This window comes from Haliaeetus albicilla, chromosome 20, assembly GCF_947461875.1.
Source record: "Haliaeetus albicilla chromosome 20, bHalAlb1.1, whole genome shotgun sequence".
Taxonomy (NCBI): domain Eukaryota; kingdom Metazoa; phylum Chordata; class Aves; order Accipitriformes; family Accipitridae; genus Haliaeetus; species Haliaeetus albicilla.
In genome coordinates, this window is record NC_091502.1 from 4,939,248 (window position 1) to 4,966,229 (window position 26,982).

Here is a 26,982-nt window from a genome sequence, read left to right on the forward strand (position 1 = left end):
GGCATCAACCCCAGAGCAGCTGGTGGCTCACGAATGTTGCTCTTACACACCCTGACAAGTCAGCGGCACGTGGAAAGGGAGCAGCTATACCAAAACCTCTACATCATGTCAGTCGAGAGCCGAAAACACGGCAGCACAGAGCAGAAACAACCCCCGGGCAGGTGGGTTTAAACGGTGTTAAACGAGGCCAGAGGCCGGTGGGAAAGATCCTCTTTGCGCAACCGGCCGAAACAAACCCTCCGAGCGTTTGGCAGGCTGCTGCTCGGCGGGTGAAATCAGGAAACTGCTGATTTGTCCCGATTTCTAGCAGCAACGCCGCAGAAACTGTGTGTGGGTATGAACACCGCGGGGAGGGGGAGGCCGTTCTCCCGCCCTGAGGCGACGGCCGCCCGCAGGCCGCGGCGGAGGCCGCGTCCCCTCGTCCCGCTTCCCTCCTCCTCGGCCCGGCCAGGCCGCGAGGGGCTGAGGGAGAGCGGGGCGAGATGGCGGCGGCCGCCTTCGTCCCCTCAGCGCTGGGCGGGACGCGAACGGGCGGGCGGGAGGGAGGGACGACGAGACTCCCCCGCTGAGGGACGGGGCCGCCCGCCTCGTCCCGCCTCCCGCTGTCAGGCCCCGCCGGCATTGCGCGACCTCCGCCGGGGGCCTGGGGCGGAGGAGAGCGGGCGGGCGGGAGGGAGCAGCGCCCGCGGGGCACAGCCGGACCATGAGGAAGGTTTTGTGCGTGGAGCCCGTCATTTTCATCTACATGTTCGCGTCTTCCTTGACCAGCCCGCTGGTGCAGCAGTTCATCTACCGGCGGCTGTGGGAGGAGGAGTACAACTCCACTTTCGTCAGCGACAGCAACGCCAGTGCCTGCGAGCAGAATAAAAGCAGCCCGGCTTACATCAAGCAGAAGGTAAGGGCCTTGGGGGGGGAGGAAAAAGTGATAATTGTAAATAAACTTGCAGCCAGGAGGTGCTGTCTCTCCTTTTATATAACGTTACTTAACCTTCTGCGTACGGAAGAGCCCTAGTTCTGTAACCTGCTGTCTCATGGCTCCTGTAGGTCGCTGTCGTGCTTTAGGGGCAAAGGTTTGGCTCCGGGAAGGTGCTGAGGTAAATTCAGATTTTAGCGCGAGCCGGGAATCTTCTGGGAGGATTGGGCCCAAATTGGCGTTGGGCTGAGGTGACAGCGGGTACCACTGAAGTGCCGGTGACGGTTCTGCATGTGGTCATGAGCCATCAGTTGTCTTTCTGACTTTTAGTGTTCTTTGTAACTACGCAGAGTTCAGCAAATGTCCTGCAGTTTTCAGGAATAGGATCTACTTTAGAATACATTTATTTCAGAGGAATTACAAGAATGAAGGAGGGGGGAGATTGAAATAAAACTTTTTCTAATTTTATAATGTGAAAAAGAATTGCACAGTCAAATATAATTGATGGTTTACCATTCAGAGTGCTAGTCTGCCTTGCTGAAATACAAAGACATCAAGATGACAGCATCCCGTGGTCAATTACATTTTTTAGCACTTTTTCATTGTTCAGCATGCTGGATAGCTAGTTGTTGATTGGAATCTCTTCTAATGCAGTTTTAATGCTACACTTAAGCAGAGCTAACTATGGGCTGCCAGCAGAAGAGATGATCATACTCCCATTTTCCATTCCCTTCTCCCCCTGTGGCTCCCCCCCCCACGTGTTGTATCTCGCAATTCTGCAGTTGGAGGTTACAGTTTGGATTTGACTGGGGCACTGATTCAACAGAATGCTCGTCTCTTTTTTTGTGTTTGTTGCTTTTTAAGTGGTGTTTTTTTCTGAAGCAGTGCACTGCTCTGACACACTCTGTGGCTATGGGATTGCTGTATCTCACGTGGGAATGGCAGAGGGAACACATTTCCAGAAGAGGTACAATAGAACCATCCTTGGCAACAACAACTGGCAGTTAGGTTGGATCAAGTGGAACATGAAACCACTGTAGGGTCAGAAGAGTAGATGACTCAGACTGTAAATTACATGGAAGACAGAGTTATATTACATGGAAACAGTCAGCTGGCATTCCCCTATGCTGCTGAAAAGGTGGCACTTGAAAATTTTTGCTCACGTCCCAGATGTGCTGTGTATGCACAAGACTAATCACCTGCGCTTATCTGCCTCATTTGTTGTTTATAAAATAAATTTTTTAATGGTACGTGCTTCCATTGAAGATGATCAAAGAAATAATTTAGGATTTTTAGTGTGGAGTAGGTTCTTCCTCATGTGACAGAAGCCAGTCTTAGTAGAAAGGATGTGAAAGTAAAAAGGGTCAATAGAATCGTAGTCCAGCATGCCTTCTGGGCTAACCCATCAGCTGAGGAAGGTAATGTATGCTACCCATTGGAATTGATTTGGAGATAATAACCAATTATTGTCTGAGTAATGCTTGTACGTCACTCCCCCAAAGTGTTTTCTTTAGAATTAGCTCCCCGTTTGGTGCTATGTGGGGGCATTTTGTTGTATAGAATGAGCAACTCTAAGAAAACCACATATGGTTCATACAGTTCTAATCGCAGAGCCCATCAAGAAACCTACATTTCACAAACATTTCTGCACTTTGCATTTCCTAGAACCCCCCCCCCCCAAATTCAACCCGATTTTCACATTGCGATCACCTATGAGTCAGGATATAAAACTTCATATTTCTTTTTGCAAAACACTGAAGCAGAGTGCTTAATTTCAGTTGGAGTTTAGGTAGCGTCTCTCGTGGTGGTGAATTCACACATTACAGGTTGTTTGGCATAAAGGTTACAAAGTATTATTAGCTTGATATTTGAGAACATAAACCCTTCAAGACAGTAGCTGAATAATGGCCAACAGAACTTCCTTGTTTCCCTTTCCTGCCAAATTTCCATTCCCTCCATTTCAATGATTGCCAGCAGGGCATGAGCTTTTGAACAATTATCCTCTTGTCTGGATGTCTTGCTTGCATTCTGATACCACACTTGTTGCCACAGTATAAGAATGTAAAATGCTCTAAACACCCATTAATTTCAGTGGAACCCAGTCTCTGTGCTGAGTAATAAATAGTCTTGTGTGTGGGCCAAAGAGTAGATCCAGTAACTCAGGCCCAAGCCCTTTGCTGAGGGTATGTGAAGCAGGTATTCTGGGTTTTCCAAGACCATCCTAACTGACGTATGTTTACAGATGTTGTAAATGTGTGTAACAAAATTTGTTACAAATTATTGTAAAAAATAAATAAATAACCCCCCCCTCCTGTCAGGAGTGTTCCAACAGGCCCTGTTTGGCATTAACTTTTAGAAGAATGCCTCCGTTAATAGTTGATTTAGTTGAATAGTTGATTAAGTCCTTCCATTCTGAGAATGGAGAAGCTTTATACTAATCTCACCTGTTTGAAAGCAAAATGTACAAGGAAATTGAAGGCAAAAATCACTTGGAGCCTGCAAAAAAAGTAGAATATAGATAGTCTTTGCAGCATTTAGATTAATTATTTCTTACAATTTGAAGGAAATTAGTCATTTTATAATGAAATGAGTTCAAAGGTAATTTGAATACAAGCTGAAGCATTCCAATCACTGACTTGGATAATGGGGGGTTTTTAGCTCAGAAAGAGCTATATTGTTAATCATTAAACATTATTTATTATCCAGGTTATATATTATCCAATCCATGCATTTTCCTTTGCTACTCAATAATATTTTTTAATGTTATGAGCCCGTCAGTTTATCATGTCCTGTATGTTGTTCAGCCTCAGGCGCTACACTTCTCTCTTAATTTAATCCTTATGTAAGTGAATTGCTGCTTCATTGTCATTCTTCTAATTTTTAAATCTGTGATTTTAAGAACTCTTTGTGTCCACCATGAGTATTTTTTCAGAGTAGAGTGAATTTGCAGATTAAAAAACTAGACCTTTCTCTTCAAATGTATGTAGTTCCACTGATTATTTAATAGAGTTACACGATTTTAAAGCAGCTTAAGGTTTGACCTATCATTTTCTATGTTCCTTTCCCTTGACTTTATAAAAACATAAAGTAGGCAGTTGAGTGCCTTACACTCTAAATGGAGTTTTCCTGTACTTCTGTCTTTTAGTCTTCTTGTCAGTAGATAGCAAGTCATTTATGTCAGCAAGGTTATGGTTATTTGCGGTATCTGGATGTGTAGCTGTGTTCTTTATGTTGCGCAACTACTTCCAGAACAATGAAACGCAAGTCTTTGCTGTTTTATTCCTTCAGTTTTACACTTCATTATGGTTTGGCAGTAATATTTATATTGTATGGTTAATGTGGGTTAAGATGATGTATAATAACATTTAGTTTTATTTCTAATGTATTAGAATTTCTTTGATGCTCATGTCTTTGAACATGATAATCCCAGCAAAGAAGCAATGCCTGCAACTACATAGAGTTCTCTTTGTCAGCAGGGGAGGAGTTAAAGGTCAGAATGTAATTTTCCATCTCAGTTTGTTCAGTCTTCATGGTTTTGACCCTTCCAGGGTGACAACAGTGCTGGCCACTGGACAGGACATCATGAATCCTAAGGTAGTCAGACACCACAAGGGAAGAGAGAAAAGACTCCAGAGTGCTGGGGATCTTGAGGGCTTTCCTTGAGGGCCTCAGGATCAGTTGAATTTTCCTCTTGCAATAAAACTTGCTATCTTGTAAACAAAGGAAGAGATTGAACTAGAAACTCATGGTCTTTGCCTGTAAGTATAAACATGAATTTATAAAGCATTCAGCAGCTTTTAAAATTGCCCAGAGTACATTCCTGGAAATTCTAGGGTTTTTTCATCTTTTGGATACTACTCAGTGGGGATTATGTTCGCTACAGAGGAAACACCTGAAACGTGGATTATAGATGGCTTGAATATAGGCTGAGAATGGCTTGGGAAGACTTACACAGCTGTGCCTGCTACTGATTGAAGAGTGCAACCCCTGCCCAAGTCAGTGTGATACCTCAGAAAACTTGAAGAGAACTTTCAGTGTGACTTTAGTCTCTGCATCTGAAAGTTTATCTTATAAAGGGTTGAATGAAGTTATTTCCTTTTCCCCTGCTGCTCTCCTGTCTGATCAGGTGGTTGTCTTTGAAAAGGCTGTCGCGGCTGCTGTCTGTCTAGCCTGCATCAATATATTAAATGCAAAATCTGAATTAGCTTGTTGACTGTCATTTAGCAGCTGGCTTCATAACAAGATAGTCTTTTTTTTTAATTGGCTTTTCTTTAGTTCTTTTTTTCCACAGCCATTCATGTTCTATTAACCTGACTGTTGTTTTTCAGCTACATTTGATTTTTATGCTTCTGTTAAAAAGAACTCAGAAATTTTTCCCATAATGGGTGTTTACAGTTTATTGTAGCGTTAGCTGCTGCTCCTTATGTGAGTACCTGCTGTAGTGTATCTATGGAGACATCACTGATTTGGGCAGTTTCTGAACTCGGAGCTTTCCAGTGTTTTAAAAATCAGTTAGTTCACATATCTGTGAGTCAGTATAATTTTTAATGCTGTGTTTCACATTTTTATTGTTATTATTATTATTAACATTGTACATTGGGATGTCAGAGCAAATACTGATCTGTTTACTTGCACAATGTGCTAGTCAGTGAGTTGTTTCTTGTAACCCTCTCAGTAGGATTATTTGGGAGGAAATATGATCTCCTGTGAGTAGGGAGCATAGGGTGCCTTCCTCAATGGAAGACTGTTTTACTACTGATTTCCAAGAGATTAAAATAGGCCCAGTGTCCTTTTGCCATACACTGTACTGAAGGAGATACTTAGAGTATAAGCACCAGCTCTTGTAAATGTATGTTCAAAAGAAGTGTTCTCTTGTCTCCATTGAAACTTCTCTGTCAAGAGTACTAGTAAGACTGTATTTTAAGAAGTAAGTTCTGGCTTAAAATGTAACAGAGGATGTTTGAGGAATATGAAAGTTAAAATTACAAAAGTGCGAGTCTTTGAATATGCAATCCCTTTGCATTAGTGATTACTGTAATATAATGCATTCTTATAAACATACAGTAATGTATTTTATTATAGCGTAATATAATTTCATATAATCTTATAAAATGATAATGTATCATCATGTTTTATAATAATAGAATTTATAATCTATAAACATGCCCTGTGCTATACATTATATTACATACTAATCTATTAACATAGATTATGTATATTTTTTTTTTTACAATGTATTATAGTATCTACAATTATTTTTCTTTTCTCTTTGCAGGAAGTTCAAGAAAAAGCCTCTATTTTTAATATGCAGTTGGACTTAACTGGGGCAGTTCCCAGCCTTATAGTTGCCTTTGTCATTGTAGCTAATGGGGATCGCCAGGGACGCAAAAGGTCTTTAGTTTTACCATCAACGGGAGCTTTGATTGCTGATATTTGCCTCACTGTAATAGCGTATTTTTCCTTGTCCCTCTCTATCCTATTTGCGGTTGCATTTGTTACTGGACTGTTTGGGAGTATGGCAACTTTCCTTGGAGGAGGCTTTGCTTTTATAGCAGATGTGTGTCACGATGAGAAGCAGAAAACAACACGAATAGCTGTGGTGGATTTGATTTTTGGAGTTGTATCTGGATTGGCAGGGCTGTCATCTGGCTACTTTCTAAGAGGAATAGGCTTTACATGGACATTTGTGACAGCATCTCTGCTTCATGTCATTAATATTATCTATATTATATTTTTTCTGGAAGATACAGTAGGCGTGTCTGAATTCCAGCATGAGGCACCAGTATCCTGTAAAGAACTTCTTAGAGAGACATTTTGTGGCGTGTACATGCTTTTTAAAACTGCCCCTTATAAAAAGAGAATTTTGATAATTGTGTTACTTTTTATATTTATGACTTATTTGTTTACTATGGTTGGTGGGAGTTCGCTTTTTACACTGTATGAACTGGATGAGCCACTCTGCTGGAATGAAGTATACATTGGATATGGAGCAGCTGCATTCACTTCTGTTTCTCTGACCAGTTTTTTAGGAGTTTACTTATTTTCTAAATGTCTCAAAGACATTTATATTGTCTTTATCGGGATATTTTCTTACATTGGAGGAATGGTCATGGCTGCCTTCGCTAAAACTACCCTGCTCATGTTTTTAGGTGAGTTCTGAATCAATTGTTCCATGGTCAACAATATATATGAAAATACTGCTATGTTATCTGTAGTGAGTGCAGTTGGTAGGTAGTGGACATAGCATCTTGAAAGGGCCATAGAGAGGTAAAGTACACAAGGTTGGTCAGACTGATGTAGGCGTTAATTAAAAGATGAAGTGTGTGGACAGAGGACAGAATTACTTGCTTATTATTTGGTTTTAGTGCCATACAGATATATTGGATTTATTAATTTCTCTGTGCTTAGATAATTGTGTCTCAGTGTGCTTCTAGTTTGACTTTTCTATTGCCTTTTACTATATGGGGAACTGAGCATTCAAAAGTATATGACTAATTCATTTGCAATGTATTTGTAAAACCCTGGATTTTTATTACTTCAGTGTCTCATGACTGATTCCTTGCTTCACAGTAAGAGTGCCATCTTTGCTCTGCTTTATGCCTATTCCTGTTCTCCGATCCATGCTGTCAAAAGTGGTTCTCACTGGTGAACAGGGTGAGTAGAATTTGTTTTTAAACAATACAATAATATGATATGTCAGAACAGAGATGCACCAAGATTACTTTTAAACAAACAGATATGTATTGGTATTTTAAGACTGCTTTTCTTTCAAGTTCCATATAATATGACCCTGTGTCATGATTGATATTAATGGTTTTTATTCTGAATTTAATATAAAAAACATTGTGTTTAAAAACTACTGCAAGTTTCAACCTTCAAAGGAGATCTGCTCTATAAATAAAAACCATGGGGAACTTAAAGCAGAGGAATGCTCAGGTTCTATACAGATGTGATTTCAGAAGTGCGTCTACATTCACAAGATGATGAGATGCAGAGAAAGATCTATTTCTGTTATTTAGTCAATGTCACACTTAATAATTTAGAAGGGTAAGCAGTAGGTGGTCAACCTTCAAAGCACTTGAAAACAATTAGACTTGGATCTTGAGCTATGTACCTGGCTTCATGGGTACTTAAACATGTCCCAAAAGATATAAGATAACTACTTCTGAAAGTCCTTTCCTTATGGAACACAGAAAAAAGCATGTCACGCCTCAAAATGTGGCTCTAGTATCCCATATTTTGCTTTTGGGGAGCATATACTTTCTAGAAGCATTCTCCTGAGTTGTTTGGCTTTATTTTTTTAAAGACATTATTTATACACTAAACCAAAGATCTCTTTGTACTAAACTATGCTAACATACACCTCTGTTCTTGCAGTTTCTTGGCATTCTTCAGGGTTTGGCTACTTGAGTAGTTTGATGCAGGAATCAGGTTGCCTCTAGTCATCCTTTTCTGCTAACCTATTGTGATTTTGTTTATGGTCCCATGAATATGAATGCGGCTTGGGAAAATGTGTTCAACAAGACAGTGATGGGATAGACTGCCACCCCAATGGGTAGTTCAGTGCAAAAAATGTTGTTTCTTTTCTTTCAAAAATGGGAAGGAGATGGTTATGTGCTGAACCAGCAGTCTTTGTTGGATCAGAGCCTTTTCCACATGTAAGAGTGAAGATTAGAGAAGGAAGAAACAAGAAAAGGAAGACTGATAATCGAGAGGAGAATTGGAAGGGGTAAAGAATGGAGATGTGCAGAACTTGGTTATTGAGGATGAACAGTTTGAACTTCATGTGATAAGCAGATTCAAGAAAATAGGTACAGTGACAGAACAGTAGCAAGGAAAAATAGTTTCCATCAGCAAAATGTTTTTTTTTGTTTTGTTTTATTTCATTTAAAAACTGAGTCTTTTGCAGAAAGACAATTCCATAGCAATGACATACGATACTTGTGTGCTTGTTAATTGCATACCTGCTAAAAACTGTAGATAGATAGATAGATCTTTCAAAACAAATTTTAAAACTTCAGTACTTTGAAGGCGTTTTGGTTTTATTTTGTTTTGTTTGTAATTTATCCATTTGTTTTTGGCAGGTGCTGTGTTTGCTTGTATTGCCTGTTTAGAAGTTGTGACCGGCACTATTTCACTTTCAGTTTTTAATATTCTCTATGCAGCTACTGTTGCATGGTTTTCAGGCTTTAGCTTCCTCCTATCAGCAGGCCTTTGTCTAATTCCGCTGGCTGTGCTATGGTAAGTACAGATCAGGAGGATGCTTCTGACTGCTTTGCCAGTAATTTCTGTTTTGATATGAGTTGAAGCTGAATGGTTTAGTGCAGTAGTTCTCAAACTTGAGTACTTTCTAGTGTGCTCTAGTAGCTCTAGTTTTACGTTTCTTCTCTCTTCAACACCTACCCCCCTACACCTTTGCTGGAGATTTCCCATTCTGGCCCTGATCCAGCTACCTCCCCTTAGCCCCGTGCCATGAACTTGTCATCTAATTCCCCCAAACTGAAATCTGCCCTGAATGTACTAGTAGTGGGATACACCATACCCTTGACTGCAAGTGTCTGTGCCTTCCCTTGGTTTGAGACCTTTACACATGTCCCTGAGGAAAGCCTTTGACAAAGTACAAAAGTAGCAGATCACTTGAAAGGCATGAGCTTAGTTTTGCAGTCTGAGCTCTTCTAGATGCTAATGAGGGTTGTAAACATCACCAATCATGCAGTGAATTTAATGGAAAATTATCTGTCCCAGCCTATGGTCATGTGTACCTTTTGACCCAGTACCATCAAAATCTGTAAAAGATCTGCACTAACTTTAAGCCCCATATGAATAAACCTCTAGACATGTTTAAAAAATATGCATCTGTAGCATTTGCATCTAATCATATCTAGTGACCACCTAGTAATACTGACAGTGAAAGGTCATTACTCATGACTATTCACAAAAGCAAAGTTTACTTTACATTATTTCCAATATAAATTGTGGGTTTTTAGGGTGCTGGAACATCGATCTAAATGACAGAAGGATCACTTTTTATTAGAAACATTTATATTCGGGGGGAGGAGAAGCTGTTTTTCTGAAGAGGGTGGTAGTCTTGCTGGAGACTTCTATCTTTTTTCTAATGCTTAGACTTTACCTCAGTCACCTTTTATCTCTGTATCAGCTGCATTTTAAGTTTTAGATAGGCAGTGATAATGCTGTAGATATATAACATTTCACATAATTTCAAGTCTGTGCATGCCTGACTACAGTGTTTTACACAGTCTATTCAGAGAAGCTGCACTAGTCATAACTTAAGACTAAGGTAGTGATGGGTCTCAGACCTGAGGGAATTGAAGCAAATAGGTCTTGTGCTGAGCGTGGAGAATACTTTTCAGTAAAGTAATAAAAAAGTGAGGAATTCAGTTAGATTAACAAAGGCCCAGTAAATACTTGTGGTTTATTGAATATTAGTTTTAGTTTAGTTCACTGCTGTATGGCAGAGAAAGTTTCTGTTAAAAAAGCACTCTACCCTCTGCAAAAGGCAACAGATATTTACCATCAATTAGTCCTACAATCAGGACTGTAGTCCATCATCACCATAAATTTCTGGAAGTAATTTTTCTTTTCCTTCTGTCATTAGCGTCCCGGATATCCCACCCTTGGAACAAGCTTTCTCTAAAACCTTTTAGAGTGTCATGCAGTGTTACTATTTGAGACCAGTCGACAGCTTTGTGCCACAGAAGATGGCTGTAACAGAGCTAGCGGATGTGTTTGTTGGTGCTGAATCAGCATGCTATACGTAACTATCTCAGCTAAAGATACCCGTCTTATCTGTGTCTTACAGCTGGCTTCTGTGCACAAGCTGGAATGGGGAGGACTTGGCTCTGCTTGTACCTGAAGAAGTATCCAGCATAGAGAGCACTGACAGTTGAACAAAGGATTCACCTACCTGGGTTTTCTAACCTGACATGCAGTGGCAGAGACCATTATGTCATACAGAGACCATAGAGATAACACAACAGTTGCAGATGCAATCTCAAAGTGGCCCTGCAGCAATAAGCACTAAATTGGTAGCACTCTTTATCCAGTCTCTTATTTAGCACATGAATAAAGCTAGCTCTTATACTTCACTATGCAAATAGGCTGGCAATGGAGATTTTAATGCTGCTTTCAGCATGAAGAAAAAAATAAGATAGGATGATACCCTTTCTCAAGTTTGAGAATGTCAGCTGTGTATTGTGATACATCTTGTATCATTCTAAGCAGGGCGACAGAGATAAGCTTATCAACTCAGAGGGTGCTGGCAATTCCACTGAAGCCAGTGGAGCTCATGCCAGCTGAGGATGCGGTCCACTGTGTACATCTTAGAAGGCCTGTCTTAATGGTGAAGACCCCAAAGCTGTCTAAAATTACTAAACTAAATGGTAGTTTTTTCAGAAAGCAACTAAACTGGAGGCAGTACTTGCACCTGCTTTAAGTAGACTTACTGCTCTGCAGTTAGCAGAGACCGTTTGTATAAGTAAGTTTAATGTATGATGTGTGGACCTTGCCTGTGACTTAGTTCTTAAAAGGGATTTTCACACAGAACTGTCATACTTAGAAAATTTCCAGCTTGCAGAGTGTGAAGTTATGCCTATGCCTACATTTTGCAGAGGCCACATTGCACATTTATTTTTATTGTTTTCCATATATTAGGGACTGCAGATAGACACCTCTATTTTTTGTCCCATAGATACTTGTTTTGTAGTTAAGTTGGCTGTACTGAGCTTAAATGTTTCTTCTAGTTAAAGGCTGTAATAGCATTTCTTTTCAGTGGGTCTTTGATTGTTTTTTAACAACACTGAAATGAGGTGACCAAATCTGAATCATGCATCTGATCATCTTGCAGTGAATGCAGCATAATTTATAAGCACTTGAACAGCACTTCTCATCTTCAAAGCACTTTACAAATGCTGTTAAGAACCTCCTTCCATAATAGATATTATCCTCCCTGTTGCACAGAGAGAGAAATTAACAGAGAGGACAAGTGACTTGCCCAGGGCCACAGTGCAAACTGGTGACACTGCCAAACTTAGAAATCAGTTTCTACATTGACTCTTTACCTTTTTGCTTGAGATCTTTAAGTAGAAATTATCCAGAGTATTAGCTTCTGGAATGCACAGCACAGCAGAAGTGTAAAGATAACACCACGTTAAGGACCACTTCCATGTGTTTTTTTCAGAGGAAGTTTGACAGTCAATACTGTTCTGATCCCTGAAAGTACAGGTAGGTTGTACCTGACTCTCTTCCCCCAGAACAGATTAGGTAGAGAAATCAAAATAAAGTGGTTGACATTTACAGACGGAAGACTCTAGGAAAGCAACTACAATATGGGAACTGACTTCACATGCACACTGCATAGGATAAAAATAAAGACGGACATAGTATATGCTGTATAAAATTCTCTGCTTACAGCAATTAATATCCATCACATGAACAGAGTACTCTTCAGAGCTTCTCAGTGGCACTCCACCAAAAAAATTAGTACTACATCATGATACTATTGTAGATCCTTTTTGTTTGAATGACAGCATTGTTTCCAAGCTATATATCATGATCACCAAGAAGTTTGAAAGAGGGTTCAAATAAGGTAAAGGAGAGTTTACCCTACCCAGGAGACTGTCACTGGTGGAAACAGTGCTGTTTATCCAGGACAGGGGCAATGAATATTTACACAGCTAGTAACTATAGCCAGCTCTTACACTTCTGTCCTGAACTACCAAGGCTGATTTTGACAATTAAAGATCATTACCTTTTCCCAGCTAGTTTAGACACTGGCCAGTAAATAAAAGCGCTTAACTCTCCTCCCTTGAGGTGCCCAAGTTGCTGCCAACTTGTTGGAGAAGCGAGCAGTTTTACAATAATCAGTGGGTCCACAAAATAATGAGTGTTTGTAGAGAGATTAAGAAAACACTGATGTAAAGGATTTCAGCACAAAGATTACATTGTCCTCCTTGCCTCTTGATTATGCAGTTATGTAAGGCTTTATGAAATTAACTATTTCGCACAAAACTGCCTGGAAAATGTAAAGCAAATGAAGAAGGGGTGTGTGCCTTCGCTTTCCCTTCAATGCACACATCTGCTGGCACTTGTAAGGCGGCAACAAAGCAAGCCAGTTCTGCAGTGGCGTTGTGTCGGTCCAAACGAGAACAAGCACGTAACCTTCAGGAATGGCTTTGTTGTGGTTTGATTTTGCTGTACAAAGTACTTGCTGTTTACAAATGATTTCTGGTAGATGCAGCATTTAGAACTGGCTGTAAGTTTAGGTCAAAACACATGAAGGATATGAACTATCTTTTTAAAGTGCCTAGCACGGTGCAAGCTGAGGAAACCAGGTACTAATATGCTTCACATTATCAAATGAAAATCTTCAAAGTTTATAATAGTTGCTCTATTTGTATATAAATGCAAATTATTTTGACAGAAACTAATAATGAAGTTTGTTTTTTTAAACTCTATGTTGAAGTTCTTGCCTTGTTTTTTGACAAATGGCCAACAGGATTACTGGTGGAGGACCGTTTATGTAAACGGAAGCAGCAGCACTATGGTATCATCTATTTTTTGTGGTCATAACAAACAAACAGCAGTGCAGGTAGATGTGCTTTTGCCCCCCTCCTGCGCTTGGGGAGAGGAAAGATTGCTGCCCAGAACATCAGCACCAAGAGGAGGTGGGGAATTGCAGAGCAGGGACAACACTGCTGCTTGCAAGAAGTCAGCACGGTGGGGGCTTGTGTTGCACCTATTAGACCAGCAGATCCATAAGTGCCTTCCTCCCCTCGCCCAGGTTGGGTCCAACGTGAGACCAAGGCTGGCTCTGTCCCAGCTCCACTTGCCAGCACACCTCGCTTGGCTCACCTCCGTGGGTTGCTACTTGCCAGGGGGCTTGTAGAAACAGGGAGAAGGGGCTGGGCCAGGAAGACCAGTCCCCACCCCAACCCACTGCAACACCACATAAGTGTCACCCTTCCTTTTTATCTCAAAACCTCTTTGCCTCAGTCCTGTTCGACTCCCATTACTTTATTAACCGCATAAATTCTTGCACAGGCCATACCATTTGCTTTCCAGCCTGGCTAACCCCTAAGATCAGCTTCCTTACAGACATAACGAACAATACAACTTCCTTGCTTTGAATATGGCTTGACCTCACCCAAGTTTGTAATAAAGTATACTAATTGTTGAACAAAACCACCTAGAAATTGCATCCAGCCTCCTCATCTGTGTCCAGTCTTCACTGCACTGATGACAAAGTGTACTAAGTTACTTGTCTTAATGTAGTTTTGCTCAGATACAATAGCATCCATCTTTCAACTAACACCAGGAAAGGCCAACTAGCTAGATACACTGAGGCAGGGAGCTGTAAGGTACCAGTAACTGTGTAGAACTGTGGGATGGCTCCCTGTTTTCTGGAACAGGGCTAGTAGGAAGGCAGACCTGAAAATCCTCTTAAAAATCCATGCCCATTCCTTAATTTGTCCCAGACCTGGCAAAGTAATCCCTCAGCCCTCCTGGCCTGAGCCTAAAGCAACATAAAGCCTACTGAACTCTAACCTTGCTTTATAGCAATAGTTTACTTTTGCTTTATGCAAAACTGCCAAGAAACTTGTCAATTATAAAATAGCAGTCAATTCTGATGTTTAGTAAAGTATATCAGCTCAAAGCAAGACCAGGACAGCTATGGAAAACAAAATAGTGTTTAGGTCTACGCTTGCACATTTGATTTGTCCTATGTATAACTTCACTAAGGCAAAAAATACGAAGGAAAGAGGTTATATTTCATAGCACAAGCCTCTAATCTCTGCAACTCTCAAGTGAAAAACAATTTTAGAAGCTTCACTCTTTAAATGAAACAAGTTTAAATATAAAAACAAACCACCAGTAAAGTGTCTCGTACTGTGCCATCTCAATGTTTTTAATTTGCTGCAATGTTTTGCAAGAGATGCACATAAAAGCACTGTAAAATTTACAGGACAGAAGCTAGAAGCTTTTGTCTACGTGGATAGGGAGTTTGGGGCAGCTTTAAGCACACTGAAAAGCACAAGAGATGTTTGGGATTGTGAAAAGAGGTTTACAGCAATATTTCTGCTAAAATTATCTACAACAGAACACTAAGCGCACTTAGCAGTTTAAACAAGTCATTCAAACCTGCTGAATAAAGACAGTTCCTGGCTTAGAAATACTGTTTCAGGCTCTCCACATATGACAAGAGATGACATCTTTTGAACCACAGACATTTTTTTCCTCTTGATACACCACATCATACTAGCTGCCTTGCAGGGTTTATATGTGATACATGCACATGTATGAAATCAGGAAATAGTTGTTATAACCCTGAATTTAATAACACACACACCCCTGCCCCGCTTAAGCGAACAAAAAAACCTTTCATTGGCCTGCTCCTTTAAAAGGTGTATTTAAGTATAGGTCTCATTCTCCCTTAATTAAGATCTGGTTTTGGTAAACCCACAAAACATTATTTCTGTATTTGTCATGTAGTACCGCTGTATCTTCATGTTCTCACTGCAGCAGCTTTATTCGGTACTATCCTAATTAGGCACTGCATTCCTTCTGAATACTTAAATACCTAGATCTAGGAATGCTCTTTTGGATTACGTTCCCACATGGATTTTAAAGCACTTCTTTAAACTCCAAGTGGAACTTGCTTCTACTTCCAGAAACCAGAATATCCTCTCAGGGACACAGATGAAAAAAATCCAGACCTTTAACTGCCTTCTTACAGCAATACTTCCAATTCTACACAAAAGCTTAATGGCTCACTCATGAACAACTGTCAACAGGGGGGGGGATAAAATGTATGTAGCAGGATTCCAGTGGCAGTGTAGAAGTTAAAGATCTTCAAAGATATTGCAAGAAAAAGGAACAACACTGTTTGTGTTGTGGATAAGAGATTCTTGATTTATGATTAAATATATTTTGGAACGCAGCAGCATTTATAGCAAACCTTTATTCAATAGTTTAAAAAGTGTATGGAAATTTTCATGAACAAAGAGTTACTCAATGGAAAATACCTTCTTTTCCCCCTTAAAAAGTTCCTCTGCAAGAACATCCATTAAATGCATTTACCTACAGTAATCAGTTTTAAAATGCATGGGTATTTTTGGATTTCTTGTATACATATATAGCTTTTCCATAGTTAAGAAGCTACTGTCCTGAGCAGTGTATGAAGAGACATTATTTAAACTACCTAGTTACAAGACATTTATGTAATTGACAACAAGCACAGAACAATTTAGACTTTAAACATTTAATGCGCCTTGTCATCAAGGAAGGCAAATGATAACTATAGGACTGCTTAACACTGTGAGTGTCAATTTAGTATCATGTATTTAAATCTGCAGTATAAAGACACGCACAAAACATTCTTGCAGAGTACGTTTTGTTACAATAAACCAAGCTTGTATTCCATCATCATGTGTGGTTCTCCCATAACCTCACTCTGTGAAGGATCTGGAAAAAAAAAGTTGACAGCATGAGGCTTTTATGAAGCTACAGAGACCAACAGTAACTATGAACGTGACCTTTTTTTTTCTTCCATTCTAATGCTTAGTGCAACAGTTACTTGACTGATTTTTGACAGTGTTGCACAGTGCAGGTCTGTAACTCCTAAGTCTCTATCCAAAGCAATGATGAGATAACAAATACATCTACAGTGGAACAGTGTTTCATAAGGACACCCCCCCCCCCCCCCCACTTCAAGTAAAACCATCAGTTCTACATAAGCACAGTCTCCTACAGCCCGAATCTTAAGGCTGGTTGAGTTTTGTGTTTAAGAAAACTCAAGTCTGACTGAAGCTCTTTTCCCCATCGGTGCCCCACATCTCTTTCCAATGCAACTTCTCTGCACAATAGGAGCTCATGCTCCTCCCTTCTGTTAGTTGGGACATATTCATGGTTTCTCTTCTCCACCTAACCGCCTAGTTTCACAGACTTTCTATGCCCTTAAATCTCTCTGAGATTCCTCCATTCTGTAAAAGTATGGTTGATGTTAACCACTGTACTCAAAGGTTAATCAAGGAATGTGCAGAGCACACAAGAGATACCAATACTGACAGTATGAACTTCATTTCCATACAAAAAATAAAAATTAAAAATAAAGAAAAAAATCAAGGCCAGAAAGAAGGTTGTGACTGCACTTTGGAAGAAACAGACCTTTCTTGATGGGTGTATTGGAGTGTTTTCCTTCCATAAATAAGGCATATTAATGCCTTTGATTCCTCCAGAGACACCAAAATTATCTAATCTAGCCCCAGCTGATAAATAGAAACTTAACCAAAACCACTTTTACATACTCACTCCTCAGCACTCTATAATATGTAACAGCTTGTTGTGAGCAATGGTAAATAACCAAATTCCTATAAATCATGTTTGACATTGCTCTACCCCCTGAATCACAATAACCTAAGATTCCTTCCCTTGCTCCCTGTAAATCCATCCCAGAAAATAATCCCAGATGTACCTCATGCCTCTAGAATCCCACTTACTCCTCCATTATTTCCAGTTTCCTACCTCCCTGGGTCCTTCCATTCTCCAATCCCACCTCAAAATACCCTCTGCCTCCTTCCATGTCCTTAACTACCAGCTAGAAAGAAATAATTTTTTTCAAACTATTTTTCCAGGTTTATTCTATTCCACACATACTAACTGTCAGTCAGTAGCCCACCACACAACTGCAAACTGGTGAGTTAATTTGAGGGACCCTTCCCCCTGCCACATCTCTGGTTCATTAGTTCAGTATCTCTCCTCTAGACTTTCTTTCTTTTTAAGTATAGAACTTAAAAAAACTTTGCATCTTTGTAACCTCCACCTGTCAAAATCTGTACAAGTAGTTCAAAGGTTTCTGGGGAAACAGGCATACAATCTAAGTGCATAATCTTCTACTCCTTTAGAAACCCAGCCTACAAGCAAATACTGCCTTACTCAATATTTCAGAATAATTTCCGCACAAATAGCAGCTGAACAACATTTATTTCTCCTTCCCCTAGTGCTTCTTTGCCTTCAGGAATTCAATTTTTTCTTTGTATTTTGTGCGTTTAATTCTCTTATTCCGTAGAGGCAAAGAACTTCGCAGTTCCCAAATATTACTTTTAAATGTTCCCATAACATTCAAAACAGAATGTATTTACCATTAAGGATATCCTCAAAACCGATGCATTCATCATTTCCCCTCAGAGTATCCAGTGCTATGTTTGAGCTGTGAAGAAATGGGAGACGCTGGGCCTGTAAAAAGACAACAAGAGTTCAAGTTTCTGCAAGTCTGAAATTGAGGGGGTTTACATTTAGATTTCTCAGTCTGAAGTGACTGAGAAAAGCAACAGGTAAAGTTACTTCTTCCTTCAAAAACAATGATGAATGGTGTAGTTTAAAGAAAAAAAAAAGTAGGGCTTTTTCTCCTCTGTTATCACATAAAGCTGGGGAGGCTCACTGCAAAAAACACATCTACAACCTGAGGTCAGTACTGGGTGACTGACGTATACTGCAGTGTCTGGAAACTATATTCTAAGTTTTCCTACATCTCCAATGCAAGTCAGGAATGTAAGTGAAAGAGCTATATTGATTTTCACATCTAAACACAATCCTCCTTGCAATTAATCTAAATCATAATTATTTCTCTGATCCCCACCAATTCTTAAGCTTCAAGTCCACTCCCACTTACTTTCAACACTCTCTTCTGTACCCTTCACTGACAGTGTTACAGAAACATTTCAAGTGGTACACACAGCATTCAGATCCTGAACATTCCAAGAATAGCATATCTGTATGTGCTGGTTTTGGCTGGGTGTCGTGGTTTAACCCCAGCCAGCAACTAAGCACCACGCAGCCGCTCACTCACTCCCTGCCCCCCCCAGTAGGATGGGGGAGAAGAATCAGAAAAAGAAGCAAAACCCATGGGCTGAGATAAGAACAGTTTAACAGAACAGAAAAAACTAATAATGATAATGATAACACTAATAAAATGACAACAGCAATAATAAAAGGATTGGAATGTACAAATGAAGCGCAGTGCAATTGCTCACCACTCACCAACCGACACCCAGCCAGTCCTCAAGCAGCGATCCCCCCCGCCAACACTCCCCAGTTCCTATACTAGATGGGACATCACATGGTATAGAATACACCGTTGGCCAGTTTAGGTCAGCTGCCCTGGCTGTGTCCTGTGCCAGCTTCTTGTGCCCCTCCAGCCTTCTCGCTTGCTGGGCATGAGAAGCTGAAAAATCCTTGACTTTAGTCTAAACACTACTGAGCAACAACTGAAAACATCAGTGTTATCAACATTCTTGGCACACTGAACTCAAAACATAGCACTGTACCAGCTACTAGGAAGACAGTTAACTCTATCCCAGCTGAAACCAGGACACTGGAGTAGAGTTAGTTTTCTTCACAGATACTAGTACGGGACTGTCTTTTGGATTTGTGCTGGAAACAGTGTTGATAACACAGGGATGTTTTGGTTATTGCTGAGCAGGGCTCACACAGAGCCAAGGCCTTTTCTGCTTCTCACCCCACCAGCGAGCAGGCTGGGGGGCACAAGAAGTTGGGAGGGGACACAGCCAGGACAGCTGACCCCAACTGACCCAAGGGATATTCCAGACCATATGATGTCATGCTCAGCATATAAAGCTGGGGAAAGAAGGAGGAAGGGGGGGAGGACGTTGGGAGTGATAGAGTTTGTCTTCCCAAGTCACTGGTACATGTGATGGAGCCCTGCTTTCCTGGAGATGGCTGAACATCTGCCTGCTGATGGGAAGCAGTGAATGAATTCCTTGTTTTGCTTTGCTTGAGTGCACGGCTTTTGCTTTACCTATTAAACTGTCTTTATCTCAACCCACAAGTTTTCTCACTTTTACCCTCCTGATTCTCTCCCGCATCCCACTGTGAGGGGAGTGAGCAAGCGGCTGCATGATGCTTAGCTGCTAGCTATATTTTAGAAAAGTGAAATAAAACCAGAAGAGAACTTGTATATCTAACATGAAGCTGGAAGTGAAAAACCTTCTAATCACCATATTTTGCCCACCCATTCCCCAAGAATACCTGTGGAGACACAGTAGCAGGGTATCCTCACCTGCCTCATTTTCTGCCTTTTTCCTAACATAAGTTAGGAAAAAGATTTTTCCTCACAAGACAGCCCAGCTGAGATCAAGGGATGTTTTCATACATTCTCTCTGACTTTCACATCTGCAGGACCAGTAATTTCTGCCAAGTTTAATGCAGCTCACTGTGGTTCAGTAGCACCTGATCCACTGGAAGGGAGTATAAAATTGCTCTAACTCACTTGGAAGAACAACTCTTAATAGCTTGACAACCTTCAACAAGCCAAAACAAAGTTTACTAAGACCAATGAGTTTTCCATGTTTCCTAAGGGACAAAGTCAGCCTCCCTCCAGTTACTCTCCATCCTAGGAGATGAAGAAAAGGAGGGAGACTCAGCTTCCCAAATAGGAGTTAAAACCTCTGAATGTAACTCCGTGTAGACCTCCCCTGATCTTACAAGAAAGGCTGCGGAACAAAATAAGCACATAGCAAATTCTCTGCTTCAGGTTTCATGTTACCTCTATACCCACTCCCAAATCCCTACCTCCTTCAGACCTCTAAGTCTCTTTACCCCACAAGTGCAGAGATTCCTCCCCATGAAGGTCATACATTCCACAGAGGAGAGTATTAATTTTAGGAATTAATACTCAATTCCTCCTGCTTTTCTCTGAAGGCTTACAGGAAGCTAGTCCACAGAAAATCTAGAGCAGTTACCACTTCACCAAGTAACCAATAAAAGAACTACAGCTGAAATGCTTTAGCATATTGACTGTTCTGGAAACTATTCATTGCAGTGTTTGGTTGGTTTTAATAAAAACAGTCCAGTGGAAGAATTTCTTCTGGAAACATAAGGTATTTCAATAAAGAAAGATGTCCCTCTGAAAGCACGTTCCAAGATAAATTTTTTTTTTTTCAAGTGGTTTAAGTTATACCAGTTGGATAAAAATGCCTACCTGTTTCACTGCTCTGAATTCCATCTGCAGCTTTAAAGGTGCATGGAGTCCTTGAATATTTCTCAGCGTGGCAAAGTTTGTTTTATCTTGATTTAACTGGAACTATCATAAACAACATTGATTTTTATTTTAGAAAAGTTACTTTCCAGTACAGCCATAGAAAAGATTTGTGACATCCTACTAAAATGAGCATGCTTATCAAATGTATATGTAAAAACTCAGTGATACTGTCATATGTGTCTCAAATGTACATGAAAGATAATGATGCAGTAATACTTGTTTTATGAAACTGAAATTGCTTTTTGGTGGATTTTATTACAAATCAATAGTAGCCATTTTATTTTGTTATTTTTGACAATCAGGTCATGTAACACCACCAAGTGGTGTAGCTTTGCACTACTTTACTAAAATATTGTTAGCACAAATTGGAAGCTAAGTCTGGTTTAACCTAAGAACACAAACTTTAAAGCCACAATTGATGTTATTGTTAGTCATCAAAGACTCTACTTGAAAACACTTGAAATACTTCTTTTCTGGTCAAGTAGGAAGACAGAGCACCACATATACTCCATATGACTCTGAAAAGCAAAGGAAAGCTCACAATTTTACCAACTGCTCCAAAACTGATCAGCAAGACAAAGAAAATCTATCTAGTAGAGGGCTCTTTTAATGAAAAAGTGCTGGTTCAAGATTACTAAAGTACACAAAAGTAACTTATGCTTAATGTTAAACTTAAAAGCTTGAGTAATCCAGTCTCAAATTTGGCTTTTACAGTACTGACTACATGCCTGTAATGTTGACATAATACAATATTGTGAAGTAAAACAAAAAATACAAGCCTCTTTTTTTAAAACCTGTACTCAATCACCATGACAAAAGCCTACTAGTATAAGAATATCATCCTGTTTATGCGGAAGGATGCCAAAAGTCAACAGGAAAATACAAGTCAAAGGCATAACACGCATTTTCTTCATAACAACCTATATTGAACACTTCAAAAGTTAGCAGAAAATACTATTTATATGCCTCATCCCAAACTTACAATTCTGGTCACATCGTTTTTTCCATTTATTTTATAAAGGTAGGGGTCCTTCAGCTGGGTAGCAGAAAGATTTGGTTTCTACTAGTGCTACCTGAATAACCTACCATTTACAGCAGCAAAAACAACCATAACTATGTCAGGCTAAGATAAGCCTTTTCCCATGCAAATGTACATAAAAATAATTCTTAGATAAATCGGCCACAAACTTACAGAAAAACTAACCAAACAATATGTGGAAAAAAACCCGTTAGTTTCATATACTTGCCAGGGGATCACATTGTCTGTTTTTATTACTTCTGTGCTTTTTTTTTTCTCTCTAGCATGTATTCTTTTAATTATGCAGGTTTTATACAGCAAGAACAGAGTTAAAAACTAAGTTATAGCACTCAGTTGTAAAAAAACCACAAATGAAAAATAGCTCTGAAACATTTATAGTATTTATAAATAAGCTTGTGAAGTTCGTGTCACATTAACATCATCCTTTTAACTCAAGACACCACTAGCACTGGTTAGAATTAGAATATATTAGATGGTCTGCATTACATTCAGACCTTGTCATGCTGATTAGCTTTGCAATTTGGAACATTCTATCCAGATATACTGCCTTTGCTTCAGGACATTTTATTAGAACAAATCTGTGCTGGCAAAACAGCTACCAGAGACGAGATTCAGTTCAACCAGCTATTTAGCCAAAGCTGTCTAGTCTCCCTTTACTTTCAACCTATGGTCCGCAGACCACTCTTCAGTGGTCCACAAGTGATGACGAAACCGGACAAGATTGCATACACTTACAACACACTGTATGTATAAAATTTCTAGATGGGATCAAGTAATTTAATGAAAAATATTTTTTGTGTTCAGAGACTGAAAACTAAGATATATGGTAAACCTATAGACAAATGGGAGGATCAGCCTTCCAGAAGTGGCAGGTGTGCCCCCCACCTAACTATAGAGGCTGCATACACAACTAGCTTAGTAACTTTTAGATGACTAAACCTTGCTAAGTAAATCCCTACTTGGAAGCCCGCTTACATACTTGAAGTGCAGACAGTCACAAGTAGGAGGTTAACATTAAACAAACTTGCCAACAATGTCATTTGTATGACTAAAATGTTACTATTGTTGAACATCTTTATTCTGTTAAAGGCAAGACCACGTTCATTACTTGTTACCACACAAAGCAGTCCAGGTAACCACATTGTTAATTTAAACTTCATAATCAGTTAAGAGTGAAGATGGCTACACTCCATGTTATACTTACATTTTTTTCTGCCAACTCCAGCGGGTGGCTAGGCAACAATTCATTTTTCACACTTGTAAAGCTAGAAATACAAGTAAAAAACTTGAACTTCAAATTAATCAGGATATTGTTTTTTAAGTTGCATTCCAAAACTAATCTCAGATACAAATATCAGCCCACAGAGAGACACAATTAGCACAGTTTGAACTACAAAAAAAAAAGCTTAATTGTGAAGCAGCAATTAAGACCTCTAACTACAGCACTACCAGAAGAAAAAGAATTTAAATTTCAGGTATCCTTTTTTCTTTATGTTTGACAAAACAGAATGACAGTTTTTCTTCCTTGACCCTTTTCAGAAATAGAGACAAATATTAATAAATGAAAACATCATAGATTTAATTATGTCCAAGCTACATGGTATCTAATTTTAGAAGTCTACAAGCTTTTGCAACTGAATACTGTACATAACTTCCCCCACCACTCATAGTTGTATTACCCACATTTTAAACTCCATAACTTATTTTAGATTCATTATCCAAGACATGTACATAGTTCTGCACTCATGTAAAATGGCAAAACCCAAACCCACTATTTTTACTATATTAACTTGTACCAAGGCTGAAATTAACCATTTCCCACAGTGCCATAGCACACTCATATACATGTATTTTACAACTAGCATACCTTTCATAATCATTAATACTTTGCCATCTCTTTAGAAAAGATGAGTATCATACAGGTAAAAGTCCATTAATGTTATCTACTTCTTGAAGTGATGTTTCACAGCAAATTCACACTTGAAGGACAATCTGATTAAATACATGCACTTTAGGCTATAGCTTTTGTGATACACCTTCCAAGAACCTTCTTAAAAAGCCAACATTTAACACATACTTTCTTCCTATATCTAAAGTTCAACATTTGCTACAGCACAAATCAAGGAGTAAAAGCCTACCCTCTGCGCAGAAGATCATGACCTTCAAACGGTCCTGAAGCTGAAAATTCAGTAATTGGGATACTATCTTTCAACAGAGAAGCACCACCTCTGGAATTCTGGAACCAAAAAAGTTAGGATTACTTTAACAGAACCAGACCCCTTTCATATGGGCCATTAGGCCAGGCAAATGAAACAAAGCGTTCAAAGACTCCTTAAACTACTCATGCGCAAGCCCTAGACTTTAGGGTCTCTTTAAAAAACAAACAAACAAAACCCCTCACCGAAACACAAACCCCATACTAAATTAGAATTTTTTCAGAGAATCTGATAACATTTAAAGGTACTGATAATACATTTTTAGGATCTGGCTCAAACAGTTAAACTTGCAATTACCCCTTGTTCATTGCCACCCTGAGCTGCAGGGATGGAAAGGAAGAAGGCAGATCATGCTCAGCTGACAGGACAGAAAGGAAAATGGCTGAGCATTCCTTCATTCACTTCAATACAGACACAATCAAGTAAGATCAAATTGATTTTATCCACAGTTTAAGGCTGCCATAAAGAGGACAAGGTGTATGCAAGTGGTCTAGTATGCCAGTTAACTGAAAGGGCAAAGGAAGAACAGTAACTTGTAGCAGAAGACCAGAAAAACACACCTCCACAGACTTACTAAAGCAAGCCATCTTAACCCAGACCACTGATTTCATGCTACCCTGCCTGATTTTATTGAAGTGACTTTAGGATTGTTCATACAAATTGTTCCACCAATAGGCCAATGTATAATGAATTCTGGAAGGTGACAGCAATAATCTCTGGAAGGTGACAGTGATGAGCTGTTCAGTGCAGGAGTTTCCTCCAGGAGCACTGTCGGATCCAACAGAAAACTCATGCTTACGCTTAAGGTCTTTTGTACTGACGTGGTAACTGTGAACAACCTATCAGCTGTTAGAAAACCTGAAAATACCTGTTGTTACATGCATATAAAGCATCTACCAACTAACGTACTCAACGCTGACCAGACCTTTCCGAGATCGCGGTCAGTGAAAGCATTAAAGAGATACACTACCTGCGAGATGCGACAAGAGCAAAGGAAGTCAAACGTAAGGAGAAAACCATGAAATCCTCCCCGAGGAGTAACGCTCTCAAGTCACACCAGTGCCCGGCCCGTCTTAGGAGGCCACACCACCGCTACCCACCGCAGAGAACCGAGGCGGGACCTTCCACCGGCATTACCGGGCCGCTCGGCCTCCCCGTCCCGTCCCCCCCAGCTCCCAGACACCCTCCCGGCCCCCAGCTCCCGTGAGGATGCCTAACGGAGACGGGTCCTCGCAGGGGAGGGGAAGGGGACGGACGGCGGACGCCTCTCCCCCGGTGAGGACCCCCCCAGCCGCCAGCACCAGCGCCCGCCACGGCTGCGCCCGACCCCCATGACTCAGCACGGCCGCAGCGCCCCTCGCCCAACGGCCGCCACCCCCGGGGACCCCAGCGGCCAAGGGAGGGATAAGGGGGGAGCGGGGTAGACAGGCGAACGCCGTCCGGCCCGGCCCGGCCCGCTCCTCGGCCCAGCCCCGCCGCCAGCCCGCACTCACCATCTTGACCCCACACGCACAGCTACTTCCGCCCCCTCCTCCTCCTCACTTCCGCCCCGCCCCCGGCGCGCTGCGTCAGACGCAAGGAGGGAACGGCGCCCCTCCCCTCCCCGCAGCGGGCCGGGCGGGGAGGGGCGGGGCCTCGCAGGGAGGGGCGGGGCCTCGCGGGGGGCGGAGCCGCGGGCGCCGTGAGGGAGGGGTCGGCGGTTGATGGCGGCCGGCGGGCTCTGCCCCGCGGTTCTGTGAGGGGCCCCTTCTCCGGCCCTGTGCCCTCCTCGGCCATGGGTTGCCTGCTTCCAGGGCTGTTGCTCGTAGACTGACCGCACTGTTTTCCCCCGTGGCGGCAAAAGCCAGCCGTTTTGGTACCGCCCTGGCCCCCAGCAGGAGCTGGAGTTGGGTCATGGCTTCTTCTCGCAGTAGGCCGGTGGCGGCCATGTTGTGGTGTCAGGTGTGGGCCGCTCATCTTGGTCAAACCCTTCCTCTCCTAGTGGGCCACAGGCAGCAAAAGCAGAGAGCTTGGGTGACCCCAACAGCGTCGCACCGCTGACAGCCAAACGTAGCGAAACGAGGCAGCGGTGCTCCCTGAGGTAAAGGCGGCCAGCCATGGAGCCTCCCTGGGCAGCGCTGTGCAAATGCGAGGTGTCCAGGTAATCTGCTGTACCAGGGACCGCAGGCAGCCCTCGAGGTCCCGAGCTTCTGTCAGTGACCAACAGGGACGGGCCTGCAGCAGGTTAATCTTTGGAAATTAGTCTTGAGAGTGGTGGATAAAAGCTGCTGTGTTAGTAGGCAGGTATTAATAGCCAAAATAACACTACGGTAACGGAATTCATATTAGCTTGCACTTAAAGAACTTTGAAAGACTTTCCAACAATCACAAGGTTTTCCACAGCTTTCGATGCGTAGCTTCTGATACACATCTGGCGTATCTATTTTACATATTTCTTCTGAGACCTGGAGCTCACTCAACCCTTTGAGATTTTGCCCCAAATTTCCCTGGTGCTACAAATTTCATACGTGACAATTAAACATGACATCTTGCACAAGAAGCAATATTTAAACAGGAAATTTATATATGTTTTAATGGCACTCTCAGCTTTGGAAAAAATTACTGAAAAGATCATACGCTTTATACTCTGTTTTCCTCTTTCTTGGGCAAAATCAGTTCACCACTTAAGAATGTTTTAACCAAAGTTCTGGCCTTTTGTGTTCAGGTCTTAGACTTAAAGCAAAGACTTCAAAAGAATGAG

The 26,982-nt window shown here is 41.0% G+C and overlaps 2 protein-coding genes across 2 annotated transcripts; one reads left to right on the forward strand and one right to left on the reverse strand.

Moving 5' to 3' along the window:
- The first annotated feature begins 369 nt into the window (after nt 1-369).
- On the forward strand, nt 370-13,386 carry SLC46A3 (solute carrier family 46 member 3). Its single transcript, XM_009912974.2, is given in 8 exon segments — nt 370-530; nt 533-641; nt 644-702; nt 704-895; nt 6,189-7,062; nt 7,484-7,567; nt 8,998-9,154; nt 10,734-13,386. Coding segments are annotated over 8 exon segments (1,611 nt in total). The 5' UTR covers nt 370-482; the 3' UTR covers nt 10,822-13,386.
- A 2,485-nt stretch (nt 13,387-15,871) lies between these two features.
- Nucleotides 15,872-25,847, reverse strand: POMP (proteasome maturation protein). The gene is made up of 6 exons (XM_069808073.1): nt 25,736-25,847; nt 24,165-24,262; nt 23,231-23,291; nt 20,928-21,029; nt 18,070-18,163; nt 15,872-16,393 (listed from the first exon to the last, which is right to left on the reverse strand). The coding sequence occupies exons 1-6, from the start codon at nt 25,736-25,738 to the stop codon at nt 16,326-16,328; spliced, it is 426 nt and encodes a 141-aa protein (XP_069664174.1). The 5' UTR covers nt 25,739-25,847; the 3' UTR covers nt 15,872-16,325.
- Nucleotides 25,848-26,982: the final 1,135 nt, after the last annotated feature.